At 38.3% G+C, this 21,575-nt stretch overlaps 1 protein-coding gene across 1 annotated transcript; it reads right to left on the bottom strand.

Annotated features, from left to right (window-relative positions):
• Positions 1-2,222: 2,222 nt before the first annotated feature.
• On the bottom strand, positions 2,223-15,135 carry LOC129271413 (ATP synthase mitochondrial F1 complex assembly factor 1-like). The gene is made up of 10 exons (XM_054908774.2): positions 14,550-15,135; positions 11,660-11,747; positions 9,162-9,215; positions 8,536-8,598; positions 7,524-7,574; positions 6,894-6,941; positions 6,269-6,364; positions 4,963-5,029; positions 3,928-3,968; positions 2,223-3,643 (listed from the first exon to the last, which is right to left on the bottom strand). The coding sequence occupies exons 1-10, from the start codon at positions 14,738-14,740 to the stop codon at positions 3,479-3,481; spliced, it is 864 nt and encodes a 287-aa protein (XP_054764749.2). The 5' UTR covers positions 14,741-15,135; the 3' UTR covers positions 2,223-3,478.
• Between the last annotated feature and the right edge of the window lie 6,440 nt (positions 15,136-21,575).

Here is a 21,575-nt window from a genome sequence, read left to right as displayed (position 1 = left end):
ATTCCACATGTTCAGGAAGGAATTACTTGTTTCACTTGACAATGAGGAGAAAATTAGAATATTTCATATAATAAAATACAAAAGAAATAGTGAGTGGATGACGTCATCAGTCTCCTCATTTGCATACTGACCAGGATGTGCATATAACTATTTTGTTAGCATATGATCTAGGCGGAGGCTGCAGTTATTGTCTTTGCTGTTATGCTGAACGTAAGTGATACGTCTGATCTGGCAAAGACAACACATTGTGGCTGCGTTAGCTAACAACAAAGACAATAATAACTGCAGCCTCCGCCTAGATTATAGGCTATACTGTTTTGAGAAATTAAGCGAAACTTTAAAATGTCATAACTTTCTTATTTTACATCCGATTTTGATGAAATTTTTGATGAAGTGTTATGCTTTTGTTGGATTTTTCTCTTTTTATTCAAATCAACTTTTTGTTGGGGTGGACTTGTCCTTTAAGTATGACTTAGAGTCGCACTGAAAGGCTGACGCGTACATGATTTGCAACGCGTGATCTTATTGTTACGCAGTAGTGCGCATCCTCTTGGCATGATCTGACCAATGGGGTCATGCCTTTTATACCGCACGCAACTAGGCATTTAAGTGCGACCCTAAGTCGTACTTTGTGAAACAGCCCCCAGAAGTTGTTGGGTCACACATCACTGAACAAGAAGAAGAATTTCTAGTTCAGTGCACAAAGCGAATGCAAATTCATGCTGTGTGCTACATTTGCAAATTTTTGGTTGTCGATAGCGTGATTATACTTCTGTGGAGTGCCTGCTGTACTGTCACAAAAATGTTAACAATCAACAACAGTTACTCTTTACAGTCGTGTTAGAGATAGAGATTTTATTTTGAATCCTTATTCAAATTGAAGAAAAAAATGTTTTATTTACAGTATTTTTTTTCTCAATTAGAATAAGGATTCAAAATAAAAAAATAATCAAAATCTGTAGATATTTCAATGTTATGCACCAATTATGATAATAATTATACTTATTTCCTTTATCAATGATCTCTACAATGATGATGGATAATAACCCAAGCATTTATAGCAAACAGAACATCTGTTCCATGCTTCTGAGATTGATTATTGGGGAAAATAATTGCAATGTAAAGCACTTGAAATCCAAGTGTAATAAGCGCTATATAAATGTACCTATTATTATTATCAAAATGTCCGACTTGCCATATCCCTATGCATGTACGGTTGTGAATAACTTTACAAACAATTTTATACCCACTCCCCCCCCTCGGGTGCATTTCATAAGCTATTGTTGAGTTATGCATATCTTATGCACAACTTGTGACATGTTGTAGCGCTAAAAGTTATATCCCTGATTTGCGCACTAAGCACCAAAGAACATGTTCCAGTTGATGTTTGAAGGTTTGCATGGTGGTATGAGCAATCGCGGAAGATGTTTACGGTACACCTCTCCTGAACGATGGACAGTCAACCTGCCCGAAAAGTTGAGTCTACTCTCCTGCTACTACTCAATTCACCGACTCAAGCCTTCTTCCCAAGCCTGTCTACTACTCAAGCTTTCCACTCCTTCTGGTTTACAGTCCTTTTAACGACTACACTCATTTTAAATAGAACACTCTACTTTCAAGTCTCCACTTTCTCGCCTTTCCAATTCACCTCCAATTCTATCCACTTTTCTTATCTCAGTCCCTCCAGGACTTTACACATGGTGTACTGCAAACCTCTTCCGCGAATATTCCAGTTGTGCTTTAATAACGTTGAGTGTATTTTTTGAATAGCTTTGTGAAACATTCCCCTCCCTCCAGGGGACCTTTTCATGTTTATGTAAATATTATGCAAAACTTAAATCACTACTGAAGACCAGTTTCTTTTGCTTAATGAGTCGATTTTTTCCCTATTTTAGCATACTGTGATGTATTTCCTTAGGAGGTGTTGTAAGAAAATATTTATAATTGATTTCAAATTTCAGATGTAAATTTACAAGTGATAGATCAATTTTATCTACTGAAAGCAAGTCACTTAATACTTGTTGATGTAAGAAGCAGACTATCAATCTCTTGTAAAGTTGCGATGAAATGCATGACTCATGAATGATTTTGGGACCTAAAATTATCTTGCGATCAATTGCAAGTGTCTTGCAACACTCCATTAATCACACTTTCAGAAATATTGAACTTTTCCCTCAAAATGACTCATAATCTACAATGCTTGGATTTCAACGGTAGCTGATATGGGAAACAAAATATCAAAAATTTGATTTACAATCCAAGAAGGGTCACCAGTCATTCATAAATTTGTGCGTAACTTACGAACAGCTTTATGAAACACTTGATTGTATTGGTAGACATCGAAAGACAGCTAGAATGTATTTTCTTTTACTTAATACATTTCTTGTTTGATTAATTTTCAATCATGTACTAACTACAATATTTACAAGACATTGGCAATGATTAATTAATGGGAAAAGGACACACTACATGTGTTATGCTTACACTGGTTGCAATTTGATTCCCAAAATAATCACAATCTGACATTAATAAATCTTCCTGATGCTTAAGAAAGACACCCAACCCCACCTATGGAATCTTATGTTAGTACTTTCCTACTATCAAGTCAAAGGAACTAAGAGGACCTTGGTATCGAAGTGATATTTTGTCATAATGTTTTTTGCTGTTATAATGACTCCCTTGCATCATGTAACGATTTGTTTGCCAAGTTGAAATGCAAAAATCCTTTGTTGCTTAACAAAGACTGCCTCCTTAAATGCCAGCCTCCACAGAATTCCATTCATCTAGATCATGCCGTAACGAAGACATGTACAATACAGCTTGATTCTGGGAATAAAATCTCTTCATATTAAGTACAAACTCGTTTAATTCAATATTTGACTAGTCTTCTGTTTTCATCTGCCAGCATCCAGAAGCAGTTGTCAGTGGTTTTTTAGAGTAATCATCAACATGGTCATAAAATTGACAAGTCTTTTCTTCAAATCTTCACATTCTCTAACTGGCGAGATAAGCAAGAATGTGTCAGCTTGACCTTATCAATAGTCTTTTCCTGGAAAAATCAGAGCATCCGTATTCTAATTGGTGAGATGAGCAAATAATATGGTTAGCTCTCGCTGATCATTATAATAATAATAATAACGGTATATTTACCCAGGGTAGCCACTTCAGTTCCAAAAACTGTTCTCCCAGTGGGCCCTGCTATTATTATTACCCCGGCTAAGCTAGGCTACCTATTCAGGTGCACACAGCTTTTTGAGGAATTACTTCCTGCCGGTACCCATTTACCTCACCTGGGTCGAGTGCAGCACACTGTGGATGAATTCCTTGCTGAAGGAAACTACACCATGGCTGGGATTTGAACCCACGACCCTCTGTTTAAAGGCGAGAGACTAATCCACTGGGCCACGACACGTGTTTTGAATTGACTCAACTTTTCTTCAAATCGTCCAGTGTCCATAATTTCTAAGTGGCCAGAGGGTTAGCTCAGGTTGACGGTAGATTTCGAGAGCTGATCTATCAGGTCCATGTGCTTGAAATCTGCAGGTCTCTTGTTAAAGTCTCTGAGCAACCGCATTCTGTCAGCATCGTCTGAAGCAAAATAGAGCTGGACTTGGTTGGCAAAGAACTGGGCTTGTTGAACGGTCTAGCAAAAAAATAAAACAGATGCAAGATGGGTAATTTATCTTTATATCTAAATCATTAGGATTTCAGACAGCAGAAGGGTACGATTGCTAAACTTTTCATGGTAATGATATATAACACCAATACAGCGTCTATCACAATATAATGTTTCAGTGCACTGTAAAGAAGAACAGGTAGGTGGACAAAGTAACATACTACATGAGTGAAATATACTCATCATACTTCATTTTGCAATTTTATAGTATACGGTACAAAATAATTACATTTGTACGATAACAAACTCACCAAGAATTTTGTGTCCAACTCTCCCCTCATTAGAACAATTCCTGTGGAAAGAATGGAGGAAATTAAATTTTCTGAAAAATATGTGTATGTGCAATAATTGTGCTACAACTACTCAGAACATGTAAAAAGATTTCCAGCAGGTATTTGTCTGCAGATCACAAATCAATTCAATGATGATATCAAAGGGAACAACAAAAAATCGGAACTTTACACACTGCTTTCAAAGTCTTCAAACTATTTTTTCATTATTCCGTTTTACAGGAAGCCAATGCATTGTGACATTACGTCAAACCCTTGTTGCAGAATTCGCCGCACCAGCTAATGGTTTTGCTACGGTCCTATACCCCGATAACAAAATTCTCATTGGAGGAACCATGATATTTCATTCCCAATTGCCATCAACCCCAAATCGCCTGATAATCCCTCTTATGTAATATTTCTCCTTCGCAGGCGCAATTAAACAAAAGCTGTGTGCGCTATGAACGCCTAGCTTAGCCGGGTAATATAGGAGCGCCTTGAGCACCTAACAAGGTGGATATGTGCGCAATATAAATACCCTATATTATATTATTATTATTATTAAGCCCGGGGTTAAACCACAACAGCTGTGATGTTACGTAAGAGCAGCTCTGCCTGTAGTAGGCATTTCGGAATTATATTATGTGACATTTAATCAAGTTTTCAAAGGCGTATTGTATTTTGGAATCAAATGTTATTCTGTTTTCAGTTTCGAACAAAGAAAATCGGCCCCAAAATAAGGAAACTATTAGAGAGAAATAAAAATGACTGCATGCAATGGCGAGCGAGTTTGCTTGAATCGCCGTGCTGCTTATGTAATTGTGGTTTAGTTTTTTTCGGATCCATAGAGGTCAAGAAACACATGTTTAGATACTTAAATAACTGGCCCGGGGTGATGAGATATTCAATGGTTCATAATCGGGGATTGGCTTCTACAAAGACGTTTCGCCTCATGATATTATACAACTTATATGATCATCCGGTACATAAATGAAAAAAAAAAAACCTGAATAGTACCTTTTTCTTCTTGAAGCTCAGGATAATGGGTCATGGTTAACAGAGCAGGAGCATTTTCTTGGTATGCCTAAAAAAAAAAGTTGTGTTCAATAAAAGATAAATGTTGAGTCAGACTTTCTCTGCTCATATGTTTGGCTAAACTTACATTGACACTTGAATAGTGAACTAATTGTTATTGTAAACATATTCTGCTTTAATTGTAATAATAACAAATACAGTAAATTGTACTCTCACATAAAATTGTATTTATTTTTAATACTTCTATGTGTATATGCATCTGTAATTGAAACAAACCTGATGTGAAACATATCTGAAATGCACAATAAACCAATATTAAAACATGTTTGATTCAATTCAATCCAAACCTCAAATACTGAGTCAAAACTTACACAACTACATATTAAGTTTATCTTACAATACTCAAATGTCCTAAATTGGTAAAAAGTGATAATAACATTTTTATAACATTGATTTATTTACAGCATATATATATACATATCTGCCTATGGCAACCAAAGTGCACAAAATGAGTAATACTGCTAATGAAAAACAATTACATCTCATGAACTCAAGTAACTAATCTCATCAATCAACAAATAAAAAATATAGAATTACTAAATCAATGAATTAACACTATTATAATTATAATGTGGTGGTATGGATTCTAATAAAATGATTGGCTGTATTTGATCATATGACCAGTAATTTGATTTAGCTAGCAGACTTGTTCTTATGACCGGTCACGATTTTGAGGTAAGAGGTTCATCAAATAGCAAGGATCCATCACTATCTTATAAAACAAATAATGTACATGTTTTGAGATGAGGATGGTTTATCAAATAGCAAGGATCAACATCACTATCTTATAAAACAAATAATGCACAGGTTTTGAGATTAGGATGGTTTATCAAATAAACAAGGATCCACATCACTATCTTACAAAACAAATAATGCACAATTTTGCTTGGTTATTGTATATAGCTAGACAACACCTGTCACCTTTCAAACATTCCAAATGCCCTTTGCTTTGCTTATGGCTGGTACTGATGACTAGTTATATTGACCGGTCAGGTTTTGAGATGATGGTTTATCGAACAACAGAGATTCATATTACATCTTATACGACACAATGCACATCATTTATGTTTTGGGCATTCAAATAATTACATACAGCTGTTACCTTTGAAAAAGTCCAAACGCCCTTGGCTATGCCTCGGGCGTGTTAGAACTGTTCCAAAGGTACCTTGTGCGTATAATTCTAACTAATGTCCTAAATGATGTGTATCGGTTGTATACTAAAGCCCACCTGATAATTAATTACTGATGTGAAATAGAAGCTGTTACTGTGGAACTGAGCAAAGAAGAACTCATAGCCCTCATCCATGGGTAGTGGATATAAGAACTGTATACAGTAAACCAAAAAAAATAATAATAACAATGTTATCTAATACCACTTGACAAACACATTATGGAATGAAAGGAAGGATTTATGGCAACATTGTTATTTAACTGTTTATTCATTAGCTCCACTGAGATTATGACATGGAATTGAGTTAAGATTAAATCAATGAGGGATTATTCCTTTTAGCTCTCTACCTCTCTTTATATATCTCTCATCCCTATACCAGAGTGCTGCTGTATGCATTTGACGATAATAAGGGGTGTTTCACACGCACCTCTGGAAAGCCAGCAACGTCAACATCTAAGATACATGTTTGTTCAAAAGATTTTCTAGAAATGACGTATATTCATACATTCACTGTTTTTTTTCCTTGACAATTCAGTATGCTTCTCTTTGTTTTCAAAGGACATTGAGCAAATTTCCTGAAGAAAAAGTTAAGCCATTGATGGATTTCCATATATACTTGAGATCGATCGGATCAATCGTAACTCTTTGTAAGATGGGGCCCAGATATGTTCCTGTATCTTACCATAGGGAACTCTTTCGCCTTCTGGTGAATCTTAGCATAAGTGTCTTTCTGGAAACACAAATTGGATGAAAACATACAGTATATTCAAAACAGTTTCAAGAATTGTCACATAGCCTACAATAAAAAATAAAGTACTTAGTTGTAGTAGTATACATGTACATCTACAAAAATAACACAGGGAAAAGATTGGCAAGCAGATACATTTTCAATATCTAAAAAAATGAATAAATATATTTATTTCACATCACAACAACGCAAAAGGCAAAGTTTGAGTAAAACAAAAAAAGGGAAGAGTTTGACTTTTATTTTTTAAAATTCAAATATGACCCACCCCCCCCCCAAAAAGCAAACTTGAACATGATTTTCATTTTTTTTAATACGAAAAATCGAACAACTAACAGACCAGAATCTCTGTTTCAAGTGCATTGTGCATGCACAGTTGCACACATCTCTATAAGGGCTTTTACATCATAACCCCTCCCCCTAAAAAGGACGGACAAACCCTTTTTTTTCTCTGTTACTGCAAACAATTCACTTTTTTTTTTTGGAGTTATGATTCGCAGCATGTTGTATATCACAACATATCTATGCACTATTCACAAAATTACAATAAGCATTGTGTATACTTACAGGTATAACTGCACAGATAATATCCTTTTCTCTGTGAAAGTCTCTCCATATCTGTGAAAAAAGATGATTTTTCACTATTAAAAAGGCATGACACATTCATTAAAAAAAAATTAGAACATAATTAAAGAAATATCATAACTGACATTAGTTTGGTAGATCCATGAAATAGAGTATTTCTACAATTTGGCTTTCAGCACAATTGAGTGCTTCGCACTTTACATTTTTCGAAATATCAATACAGATATCTGGCTATCAAAGCCTTTGAAATTGACTTTAAAGATAAATACCAGTTGTGGTAACGATCTCAAAATGATTTCGAACAGAATCCAATGAAACTACAACCAAAGTGTATGAATGTATAAATAAAAAATATGTGCCAAATTGCTCTGGAAAAAATGCATAATTGCTGAGAAAGAATTTTACCACATGTCAGGTATTTTTTCAAAGCAATATTGATATACTGTCCCACATATGCTTTTCTGTGTTAGTGATCATCAGAATTATCGATTATGAGCTAAGATTGCATGATTTTACAAAGTTAAGTTTACATACGTTAATGTACCAGATCTAGATGTATGATAATATTTCGACAATTAACCTTGATTTAAAAGACTATCTCATGAAATAATTGTTTGCTGCAACTACTGTCTTTTACCTTTAAATAAATGAGGAAAAATAAAGTCCGATGGGAAACAATTATAACACACATGCAAACATTTCTCTGTAAATTTTAAATACAAATACTGATAAAAGTATTCAGAGCATTCATTTATGAAAATCGCAACGTTCTGGACTAAATTATTTTTATGCGATCCAGAAATCCTTTGGCAGACCAGGATAGGTGTGCACTGGAACAATATATATTTTTAAAATTTCCTTTCATCTTTCTGATCTGAAAAAGCTTCTAATCATCGGAAGAGCTATAGGGAAATTGATTTAGTTGTTTGCAGTCTATAATTTTGAGGCAAAATATTTAAGTTATAATATTATCTCTTGATAATGTTCTCTTTACCTCTGTTATTTCTTCGGCAGAATGTTTTCTAAGGAGATCGATCTTCACAACGGAGTCCAGTCCCTGGGAATGAAAAGATAAAAAAAGAAAAAAAAGAAAGAAAGGAAAATAAGGACCAAAGAAAAAAGAAAGGAGAGAAGATCAAATGAAGGAAAGAAAAATGCAAAAAAGAATGGAAGAAAAGAATGAATGAAATATAAGACAGTAAAACAAAATTAAATTAGCATGAAAAGCAGAAAGGAATTAACAGGAAAAAGAGAAAGAAAGAAAAAAAATACAATAAAAGGTATAACAAAATTAAAAAATATAAAAAATATTCATTCATTCAATCATAATTTCTCATGTATTTCTTTGTTTTTGCCTCAAATAGTTTTGTGTTTTTAATGGAAACTGCTGACCACACTATTTCAATCATAAACAACATGGAAGCGTTTGTTGTTTGTTTGTTTTTTATCACAAACAATACAAATGCTTGGGTAGCCATTTTGGGTTGGTTTTAGAGTACTTCATTTTGTAGTTTGATCACTGATGGGATTTATTATATTCAATTCAAAGATTAAGGCTCAAACTCTTGATTTTTGTTTAAACATATATTTAATACAATTTGAAGAACAATTATCTATTACCTTATCTTCTCCACTGTTTCCAGACAGTAATTTTGGCCTTGGTTGGTCTGATAACTGTGGGGGATAAAAATTGCAATAACCAATTAAAGCAAAATCAAACAAAGATAAATCAATATTGATGGTTAAAGTGATGGAGAAACTATCATTTCTAGGTGATTTATAACGTCTACATGCACATCCCATAATTTTACAGGGAAATAAATTGACAAAGAAAAGAGAGGAGGGGGAGAAAGTGAAGGAAGATGAAAATGAAGAGGTGGAGGAGGGGTTGTGGTGAAGAAGGAGGAGAAAGAGGAGGAGGGGAATGACGAGGAGGAGAAAGAAGGAAGTGCAGGAGGTGGTGGTCGAGGAGGAGGAAAAGAAGGAGAAAGAAGTGGAGGAGAAAGAAGGAAGTGGGGTAGATATGGAGGAGGTGGTGGTGGTGAAGGAGGATGATGTTGAGGAAAAGGAGGAGAAAGAAGAAATTGGAGGTGGTGGAGGAGGATTTTGTTGAGGAAGAGGAGAAAGAAGGAATTGGAGGTGGTGGAGGAGGATTTTGTTGAGGAAAGGAGAAAGAAGGAATTGGAGGAGGATGATAATGTTGAGGGAAGAAGGAGAAAGAAGGAATTGGAGGAGGTGGTGGAGAATGATGTTGAGGAAAAGGAGGAGAAAGAAGGAATTGGAGGATGATGTTGAGGAAAGAAGGAGAAAGAAGGAATTGGAGGTGGTGAAGGATGATGATGTTGAGGAGAGGATGATGATGTTGAGGAAAGGAGAAAGCTGGAATTGGAGGAGGTGGTGGAGGATGATGTTGAGGAAAAGGAGGAGAAAGAAGGAATTGGAGGATGATGTTGAAAAAAGAAGGAGAAAGAAGGAATTGGAGGAGGTGGTGGAGGAGGATGTTGAGGAAAGAAGGAGAAAGAAGGAATTGGAGGAGGTGGTGGAGGATGATGCTGAGGAAAAGAAGGAGAAAGAAGGAATTGGAGTCGGTGGTGGAGGAGGATGATGTCGAGGAAAGAAGGAGAAAGAAGGAATTGGAGGAGGATGTTGAGGAAAGAAGGAGAAAGAAGGAATTGGAGGAGGATTATGTTGAGGAAGAGGAGAAAGAAGGAATTGGAGGTGGTGGAGGAGGATGATGTTGAGGAAAGGAGAAAGAAGGAATTGGAGGATGATGTTGAGGAAAGAAGGAGAAAGAAGGAATTGGAGGAAGTGGTGAAGGATGATGATGTTGAGGAAAAGGAGGAGAAAGAAGGAATTGGAGGTGGTGGAGGAGGATGATGTTGGGGAAAGGAGAAAGAAGGAATTGGAGGATGATGTTGAGGAAAGAAGGAGAAAGAAGGAATTGGAGGAAGTGGTGGAGGACGATGTTGAGGAAAAGGAGGAGAAAGAAGGAATTGGAGGAGGATTATGTTGAGGAAGAGGAGAAAGAAGGAATTGGAGGTGGTGGAGGAGGATGATGTTGAGGAAAGGAGAAAGAAGGAATTGGAGGATGATGTTGAGGAAAGAAGGAGAAAGAAGGAATTGGAGGAAGTGGTGAAGGAGGATGATGTTGAGGAAAAGGAGGAGAAAGAAGGAATTGGAGGTGATGGAGGAGGATGATGTTGGGGAAAGGAGAAAGAAGGAATTGGAGGATGATGTTGAGGAAAGAAGGAGAAAGAAGGAATTGGAGGAAGTGGTGGAGGATGATGTTGAGGAAAAGGAGGAGAAAGAAGGAATTGGAGGAGGATGTTGAGGAAAGAAGGAATTGGAGGTGGTGGAGGATGATGTTGAGGAAAGAAGGAGAAAGAAAGAATTGGAGGTGGTGGAGGAGGATGTTGAGGAAAGAAGGAGAAGGAATTGGAGGAGGTGGTGGAGGATGATGTTGAGGAAAGAAGGAGAAAGAAGGAATTGGGGGAGGATGATGTTGGGGAAAGAAGGAGAAAGTGGGGGAGGTGGGATAGGATGTGGAGGGGGTGGTGATGGAGGAGAAGGCAGCTGAGGAGAAGGAGGCGGAAGAGGAAAAGGAGGATAAGAAAGAAGGAAGTGGAGAAAGAGTGGAGGTGGTGATGGAGGATGACGGGGAGGAGATAGACGAGGAAGAAGGAAGTGGGGAGGGGGGTAAGATGTGCAGGAGGGGTAGGATGTGAAGGAGGTGGTGACAGTGGACGGGGGGGGGGGTGGAGGATGAGGGAGAGGAGAAGGAATGAAGTGGAGAAAATGGGGAAGGACATGGAGGAGGAGGTGGAGGAAGAAAACAGCCTACAGGGGAGGGGAAATAAAGAAAATGAAAACAGAAGAACAAAAGGAAAATGGGGGATATGAAAAAGAGGAGACAGCATAGAAATGTTTTTATTTACACATGTGCAATTTCACAAAAGGAATAACAGGCCTCATATACCTGCATTTACATGTACTACAGTCAGTTTATCTTCAGTATCTTAAAGAAGCACTTCCACTTGAAGATGAAGGAAGAAGAAATGCCAAGGATTTACAAGTGTTTGTGATTTGAAAAGACAGGGACTCGTCTGTAATATACTCACAGTTGGAGTTTGATTCTGAGTATTAACATCTTTCTTTTCCCCTTCTTTCATCACATGAAGACGGGTTTGGTATTCTTCAGGGTTGGACCTGCACAAAAAACAGAAAAAATATTTGGTTCACTTATAAGATCAAAGGAAATTTTTGCTGAATTAGTTTAGAGTGTTAATTTTGTTCTTACTCAATAGATGGCAGTATATGCCAGTTGGATTGAGTAAGAACAAAATTAGCACTCTAAACTCGTCATTGGCATTAGAACGTCCGACCTCTGCACTACGTTGGCCAGGAAACTTGTACTAGCACAATCGGCTACGCATGTGCACTATTTCTCTCCGTATTTACCGGTGCATGTATGTCACCACTAAGCAAGTCAAAGGTCATGTCATAGTGATGTTAATCGTGGGAACGTTGAGTGAACCGACTGGTAAGAAACCTCTAATTTTTCATAGTTATACTATAATCGAAAAGTATGTTTTTGAAGGTATTGCATTTATTGTGTCCATATTCTATCAAACGATCATAGGAATTGTGCATACAATGAATTTAGACTCAAGTTATAAAATACCTACGAGCTGAACTAAAAGTTGTGAATTTTATTATGAGCGCCATCGACTTCCTTTACGTTTATCTCCGTGGAAGAGACATGCAAAGCCACTTTCCAGGCCGAGGTTAACGATTTTGTTATTTTTATATTAAAAAAATAGAGCGGATAGCCGCTTACCGGGAAGAGCCCTGCCCCCACTCACATGTATTGCTATATATAGTATACTATACTAATGCCCCGCCCGGGCCCCGGTAGCGAAAATGAGTTTCAGCAAACATTATTACACTTTGTCTTTAGTTTATGAAGGATTGAACTTGAAGCGATGTTTAGTAAGTTTATCAACTTCGACTAACAGTAACACCAAGTCACTAATCCGACTTCAAATTGTGTTATCACGTTCATAGTGCCAGGTTAGTAAGCTTACCTCGCACTACGTGTGAGTGCCCCCCCCCCCCCCCCCCCATCTCGGCTTGAACATCCCCACCACATACACACACCACCAGTAGAGGCGCACGGCCAATATTAGTGACTGTCTCCAATGTGGGAGATTATCTCCAATATCAGAGACTTTTGTAAAGAATTTGGGTATCCAATTTCAGAGACAGTCTCCAGTTTAGGAGACTAGGGGTGCGTTTATCCGCCACTTTTTTACCCTAGAATCATGATCTGAATCATGATTCAAATCATGATTCTGTAGAATCACGATTGCGTTTAGTCGAAATTGAATATAATCATGATTAGAATCACAAACATGAAACACGAAAAAAGGGGCGTTTGGAAAGACGTTTCTGCAGAATCACGTACGAAAATGTTCGAATAAACGATATCGTGATTTGAATCATGATTCTATGACCTCACTGTTGTGTCGGGCTACTTTCGGTTTGACTCTTGCCTAGCTCAATGCGCTGTATGTACATGAATATGTACTACGCATGCATTTCTTGTCATGTTCAAGCTCTGTGTTGGTCATCGCATCGTCCACTACTTTTCATTTATTGGTCATGTCTTCAACTTTAAGTTCTATAGTAAATGAATTAACTGGACAGACAATGATCTCAGTTGTTGAGTATACAGTATCAATACTAAATTGGATCTACGCTGAAATTCACTTCCGAACACCATTTTGGATAAACTAACAAGATGAATAGAAGCATATGGACCATATATGATAGAAGTAAACAAAATGAGGTATAGACTGAATTCTGGAAGCAAAAGATTTTTCGAGAGCCGAAACACGTGCGAAAAACTTCCTCTGTCAAACTGCGCACTAGTGATGCGCACTGGATTGGCCCGAATCTGAGGAGAAACGGCATTGGAATGAAGGTCGTCTACACGCTGATTCTGTGATATTGTGATTCATGTTTGTGTTTTGAATCATGATTCAAATCATGATTCAAATCATGATTCTGGCTTGAGGTCGCATAAACGCAGCCTAATTTCCTTTGTTTACATTTGCGGCAAAAGGATTACCTTGGCGGCAAATAAAAATGTGATAAGCAGATTCCTCATGAAAAATTACCCCTTTTCACCGTCTACTTTAAAAATTCACCGTCTACTTTTGTTTTGATAAGGATTTTTGTTGTCAATCACACACAAAACAAATGGGCTTCTGACCTCAGTGAGACAAAATTTTGGGTGGAAAAAAATCATGCTTTTGTTGGTGTCGTTTCTTTTGTCCTTTTGCAAAGCAAGTCTCCAATGTGGGGGATTGTCTCCCATATTGGAGAGAGTCTCCCATATTGGCCGTGCGCCTCTACTGACCACCACTCATTCAATGAACAAGGTTATGATATAACCTTGTTCTCCGTTATATCTCCATGTGTGGCAAAATAAGGATGGCAATGTTTGGCTTATTTTCTCTTTTTCTTTGAGACAAATGCTTGATTTTTTTACACTGACAGTTTTCATTACACCTATTCGTCATACAACTTGGCCCTTAAAGTAAATCTGATTCTTTAAATTATTTTTTCTTAATTAAAAATAGAGATAAAAAAATGAAAATTTTCTTGCCATATTATTTTCCACCAATAGAGGGCGTACACAAAAATATGCCAAAAATTCAAGTTTTTGAGCGCTCTAGTGAATACAAAAATTATTCCCAAGATACATTACAATTAAAATGAAAAATAAATTGCAACTGTACGGAAATTAGTAATTTTGGTCACAAAAGTGATATTTTAATCATTTTTTAAAGTGTGTGCTCTGTACAGCATTGGCATGCCATAGTCCAACCTGTAGATTCCCCACAGGCAGGGTGGTTGCAGTGAACAAGTGCTGACCACATGTATTCTACATAACATAGCCTCCCTAACATATTTTATCACACGTGGGACAGAGACAAACATTACCTCTGTAAATTCTTTATCTTGTCTGCATATTTTTCATAGAAAGGATTATTTTCAATTGATGAATCTTCATTTTGCTTGCCGCTGCGTGCATACGAAACGTTCAGTGTCCTTGCAAGTGGTCTCCACGAAGCAGGAGCAAGCAAAAACTTGTTGATATTGCACTGTAACATGACTCGCATGGAGGCTGCCATTTTCGTTTCGGTGAACACACCCACCACCCATCGATAGAGGGACTCGACTCGGCTGCTCAAGCCTCGACCAGTACCACGGCACCATTACAACGAGGAGCTACGCTGCGCCGCGGCCGCCCCGGGGAGCTACGTTGCAAATTCCCGTACACATCATCATAACAGCAGCTGGCCGCAATATCAAGTTGACATGGTTGAACTTGCTCGACAAATTCCATTCTGTGAATCTTGAGCCGCTAAAATTGAATACATCTGCATATTCCAGGCTCCATCTTACTTTTTATCTAGTGACGAAGTCTAAGGTTTGTCTTCATTTCATTTTCAGTGCATTTTAGTGACATTTTTACTAGCAAAATTATTAAATTGAAATTTGAATTTCTAGTAGGGCCTACGGTACTACGGTACTACTAGTAGGATGGGGGGTCGGGACTCGGGTGTCCGGACACTTTATATTTTTGAAGCCTTCTTTTTTGTCTTTGGATTACACTCAGAATATGAATTCAATCTTTGTAGTCACCTTCTATTTTGTTCTTTATAATATTTCCTAACATTTTGTACTAAAAATTGCTGAAACTTTGCTTGTAAATTTTTCTAAATGACTTTCTAAAATTAATTGTCCGGACACACAACCCGTCCGGACACACAACAACTGGGTATACCGGGTATACAAAATTCTAGATCTGTCATGTCTGTCGATAGGCAGCCTGTGGCTGAGCCTGGCTGAGGATAGTCTTGAGGACTCCATGATGATGTTGTTGTAGTAAGTCACCCCACCCCCCATATAGGTCTTCCACCGGGAGATGGCGCTGGACCCCTTTTACTAAGTTTTAGACGCTGGAGGACGTTGGATCCCTTGGATCATTGTATTTGAAGCTGAACTCACACGGAATAGACAGGAACTAGGACATCACTCCAGGAAAATACTGGTTAGTGACTTATTCGGGAAATAATAAGATGGCAAATATAGCGATCTTCAACGCTTATATATAAGCGTCGAAATTTGTAGCCATCTCCTTGTATTAGTCTATAATATACGACGTGTCAAATTGTAGCGAACTAGTTCGCTATTTCCAGATCTCCTCTATATATATATATATATATACGAGGGGGAATTGTAGCGAACTAGTTCGCTATTTTCCAGATCTCCTCTATATACAAACGACGGGAAATTGTAGCGAACTAGTTCGCTATTTTTCGGATCTCCTCGATATATACACGAGGGGAATTGTAGCGAACTAGTTCGCTATTTTCCAGATCTCCTCTATATACATACTACGGGATTTGTAGCGAACTAGTTCGCTATTTTTCGGATCTCCTCGATATGTACACGAGGGGGAATTGTAGCGAACTAGTTCGCTATTTTTTTATTTTTCCAGATCTCCTCTATATACATACGACGGGATTTGTAGCGAACTATATATGAGGGGGCATTGTAGCGAACTAGTTCGCTATTTTTTTGGATCTCCTCTATATATACACCAGGGGGGAATTGTAGCAAACTACATGTAGTTCGCTATTTTTCGGATCTCCTCTACATGTATACGACAGGAAATTGTTGCAAACTTGTTCGCCATTTCTCATCTCCTCTCTAAAATATAAACATGGCAAACTGTAGCGAACTAGATGGCAATTTTTCTGATCTCTTCATATACACGAGGGGGAAATTGTAGCGAACTAGTTGTCATTTTTTCCAAAGCTTATATTATTGTGAAGGCTTCAAAGTGAAAATCTGCAGGTTTTGGCTGTATATATTGATGCCATATTGTCAAATTGTAGCAGACTAGTTCGTTATTTTCCAGATCTCCTCTATATCCATACGACGGGCTTTGTAGCGAACTAGTTCGCTACTTTTCGGATCTCCTCTATAAAATTATATACACGAGGGGGAATTGTAGCGAACTCGTTCGCTACAATTCCGTCTCTTGTATATATAAAGATCAGAAAAATAGCGAACTAGTTCGCTACTTTTCGGATCTCCTCTATAAAATTATATAGTACGAGGGGGAATTGTAGCGAACTAGTTCGCTACAATTCCGTCTCTTGTATATATAAAGATCAGAAAAATAGCGAACTAGTTCGCTACTTTTCGGATCTCCTCTATAAAATTATATACACGAGGGGGAATTGTAGCGAACTAGTTCGCTACAATTCCGTCTCTTGTATATATAAAGATTAGAAAAATAGCGAACTAGTTCACTACAATTCCTCCTCGTGTATAAAATTTTATAAAGAAGATCCGAAAAATAGCGAACTAGTTCGCTACAATTTTCCGTCGTATATATAAAGAGGAGATCCGAAAAATAGCGAACTAGTTCGCTACAAAAGAAGAGATCCGAAAAATAGCGAACTAGTTCACTACAATTTCCCGTCGTATATAGAGGAGATCTGGAAAATAGCGAACTAGTTCGCTACAATTTCCCGTCGTATATATATATATAGAGGAAATCCGAAAAATAGCGAACTAGTTCGCTACAAATCCCGTAGTATATGTATCTAAAGGAGATCTGGAAAATAGCGAACTAGTTCGCTACAATTCCCCCTCGTGTATATATCGAGGAGATCCGACAAATAGCGAACTAGTTCGCTACAATTTCCCGTCGTTTGTATATAGAGGAGATCTAGAAAATAGCGAACTAGTTCGCTACAATTCCCCCTCGTATATATATATAGAGGAGATCTGGAAATAGCGAACTAGTTCGCTACAATTTCCCGTCGTATATATACAGTATATAGAGGAAATTTGAAAAATAGCGAACAAATCCCGTAGTATGTATCTAGAGGAGATCTGGAAAATAGCGAACTAGTTCGCTACAATTCCCCCTCGTGTATATATCGAGGAGATACGAAAAATAGCGAACTAGTTCGCTACAATTTTCCGTCGTATATAGAGGAGATCCGAAAAATAGCGAACTAGTTCGCTACAAAAGAAGAGATCCGAAAAATAGCGAACTAGTTCGCTACAATTTCCCGTCGTATATATATATAGAGGAGATCTAGAAAATAGCGAACTAGTTCGCTACAATTCCCCCTCGTATATATATATATAGAGGAGATCTGGAAATAGCGAACTAGTTCGCTACAATTTCCCGTCGTATATATACAGTATATAGAGGAAATTTGAAAAATAGCGAACAAATCCCGTAGTATGTATCTAGATCGAGGAGATCTGGAAAATAGCGAACTAGTTCGCTACAATTCCCCCTCGTGTATATATCGAGGAGATCCGAAAAATAGCGAACTAGTTCGCTACAATTTTCCGTCGTATATAGAGGAGATCCGAAAAATAGCGAACTAGTTCGCTACAAAAGAAGAGATCCGAAAAATAGCGAACTAGTTCGCTACAATTTCCCGTCGTATATATATATATAGAGGAGATCTAGAAAATAGCGAACTAGTTCGCTACAATTCCCCCTCGTATATATATATATAGAGGAGATCTGGAAATAGCGAACTAGTTCGCTACAATTTCCCGTCGTATATATACAGTATATAGAGGAAATTTGAAAAATAGCGAACAAATCCCGTAGTATGTATCTAGATCGAGGAGATCTGGAAAATAGCGAACTAGTTCGCTACAATTCCCCCTCGTGTATATATCGAGGAGATCCGAAAAATAGCGAACTAGTTCGCTACAATTTTCCGTCGTATATAGAGGAGATCCGAAAAATAGCGAACTAGTTCGCTACAAAAGAAGAGATCCGAAAAATAGCGAACTAGTTCGCTACAATTTCCCGTCGTATATATATATATAGAGGAAATCCGAAAAATAGCGAACTAGTTCGCTACAAATCCCGTAGTATGTATCTAGAGGAGATCTGGAAAATAGCGAACTAGTTCGCTACAATTCCCCCTCGTGTATATATCGAGGAGATCCGAAAAATAGCGAACTAGTTCGCTACAATTTCTCGTCGTTTGTATATAGAGGAGATCTAGAAAATAGCGAACTAGTTCGCTACAATTCCCCCTCGTATATATATATATATATATAGAGGAGATCTGGAAATAGCGAACTAGTTCGCTACAATTTGACACGTCGTATATTATAGACTAATACAAGGAGATGGCTACAAATTTCGACGCTTATATATAAGCGTTGAAGATCGCTATATTTGCCATCTATAAAATACCGGACTTATTCCTTATATTCTAGCTTCAGGTATCAACCTAGTGGTCAAGCTGGGGGCGCGACCGCTACAGTGGCGCTGCGAGCCTGACTGTGCCTGCTTTTGTGGGCATTCTAGGCCAAATTATTGAAATTAATTGGGGTATAATTGTCTCGCGGCGAGCTAACGGCCCCCTATTGCGCATCGGACGAGCAAATCCCTATGCCCCGCTGCGTGGGGGGAAATGGTCGCCGCTCGAGTTCAAGAAATCAGTTTTGGATTGGGCTAATTACAGTTGATAAGGCTAAATTTAGGGCCTTGTCGAATTGCGTATATTCTATGAATATTGTCCCTTGTTTCATGTTTGCGATTGTCCTGAATTGAGAGGTTAAATCTTGATTTGGGACATATTTAGGCAATCGTCCCCTGTCTTTTTTGGTAAGGTTTTCGTCGCGGGGACTGATGGTAGTTCCGGTCCCGTGACGGAAATTTCCAGAAAAGGGGGGAGAACACACGTGTTGTTGTGTTGTGAGTTTGTTTTAGTTTTGTGCTTTAATATCCGTTTTTAGTTGTGGACTGTGTTTCACGTTGGTGTGATTGTGTGATTTGCTTGTGATTTTGGGTGTTTGGATGATTTTTGTGTCGTTTTGCGAGTGATTTGTGAGTGAACTATTTTTGTTGGGGTGAGAGGTGCGTAAGAGTGTGTGTGTTCCGGCTAGGTAAAAGCGCGCGGCCCGATCCAAGATTTCACGGCGATCTATTGGCGGAGAGATATTATTGGTTCTCTCTGCCACCGACCGGCGCCATCTTGTTTTACATCGTCGGCTCAACGTTTGGGTCTAGTTTGAGATCCGAACTGACGTCAGGCCGGACCAATCCATCGCACGTATACGGGTAAACAACGGCGATTATTTGGGCGAGTAGGACGGCAAGCCAGACTGACCAACAAAGGTAGGGCATTATCCCAATCCTCTCTCGCCTGCCTATTTCGGATATTTTGAATTTTGTGTGGTGTTTTAGGGTGTTTTGTCCAAATTTTGGGGGAACGTTTTGTACTCGAAGCTGGGTAGAATTCACGGTAATTATCGAGATCTAACCAGTTAGACCGCCCGATCATTTCCGGGTTTGACGTTAGATCCAGTGCAACTGTGCACGACCATTGGTTGTGTATTGCATACCTAATAGGTTGGTTTTTGGTGCCAGTGTGTAGTGTTGTGTTGCGTGTGGACCCACCCACTCGTTGTAGCGGGGAGTCCGTTGCCAAATAAATAAAAGAAATAAAAATTTTTTTTTTTGGAGAGAGTGTGGGGTGACTGTGTATGTGAATAAGTACATGTAATTTGTCTGTGGTGTGAGCGGGCACTAGTCACTAGCGTGATTGAGGACAGAACCAGCTTCGAGGATTAATAAAATAAATAGCCTAGGTAAATTAATAAAAGACAAGTTAGGCTTAACGTTAGAGGTTAATATAAATATTTTTAGAGCTACAATTATTCTTTTTGGCAGTGCTAGTGCAAACTATTAGCAACAACCGGACTAAACTAATCTAATTAATAATAAAAGCTAGAATTTTATACCATAAATTGGGTTTGCATTTGGACCTAATTTTTTGGGATAGCTTTTTTGGATAACTTTAGCAGGTTTTTGGTCGGGCTTATCACTGTGCCTAACCATTGACTGTTAAAGGTATAATTTTGGACTTTTTACCGGTTTTATAATTTTAGTTGCTAAAAATAAAAGAATTGTTATAAAATAAATTGGGTTTGCATTTGGACCTAATTTTTTGGGATAGCTTTTTTGGATAACTTTAGCAGGTTTTTGGTCGGGCTTATCACTGTGCCTAACCATTGACTGTTAAAGGTATAATTTTGGACTCTTTACCGGTTTTTATAATTTTAGTTGCTAAAAAATAAAAGAATTTATTGGGACCACTTTCAGATAAATTTAAGTAGGTTTTTGGTCGGGCTTATTATTGTGCCTAACCATAAGCTGATTGGGGTATACATTTGGACCTTTTTGTAATTTAGTTGCCAAAAGGAAATAAAAGAAAGAATTTAATAAGATAGGTTGAGACCTAGTTTTAGAATAGCTTTTGGATAATTTCAACAGGGGTTTGGTTGGGCTCAGTATTGGGCCTAACTGAACCTTGCTAGGATAACACCAATTAGGGTAAGCACAACATGGACGGGGAAGAGAAAATCCCCATTAATGTGTGCTCCTTTGAGGAGTTTAGGTTGCTAGGGCTAAGTCCAGCTCTAGCAGGGATAATCCAGGGGATTAGACTTGATCATGGGGAGATAACCCCCAAGCTTTTCGAAAGCAGCCCAGCGCTATGCAGCAATAGGGAGCTAGCACAAAGAGTAGACTTTTCGGGGGGCACCCAGGGGGTAGAGGGCAGTATTTTTATTACCCCTAGGGGGCGTATCACTGCGGGCACCCGTAGCGAGTCTGACCTGAATGGGGTGGCAGGTTCCAGGGGTGTTTACCCCTATGACCAACACCAGCCCCCTAGGTCAAGTCAAAGTAACCAGTCTAGTGGGTCCTGGGGCACCAGCTCATCTCACTTCCGGGAGGAGCGGGGGCATGAGCCCCCAAGCACCAGAGGGGGAGATATGGGGAGTGGTGTAGAGCCTAGGTTTAGGTTCAGGAATCTAGTTGGCGAGGAGGCTAATGGTGCCTCTGTCAATAGATTTATGCAGGCGAGTGGCGATTCAAGCGAATGGTCTGGGGGCGAT

This window comes from Lytechinus pictus, chromosome 11 (assembly GCF_037042905.1).
Source record: "Lytechinus pictus isolate F3 Inbred chromosome 11, Lp3.0, whole genome shotgun sequence".
Taxonomy (NCBI): Eukaryota; Metazoa; Echinodermata; class Echinoidea; order Temnopleuroida; family Toxopneustidae; genus Lytechinus; species Lytechinus pictus.
The sequence above is the reverse complement of the archived record's forward strand: the minus strand, read 5'-3'. Positions and strand labels throughout refer to the sequence as shown.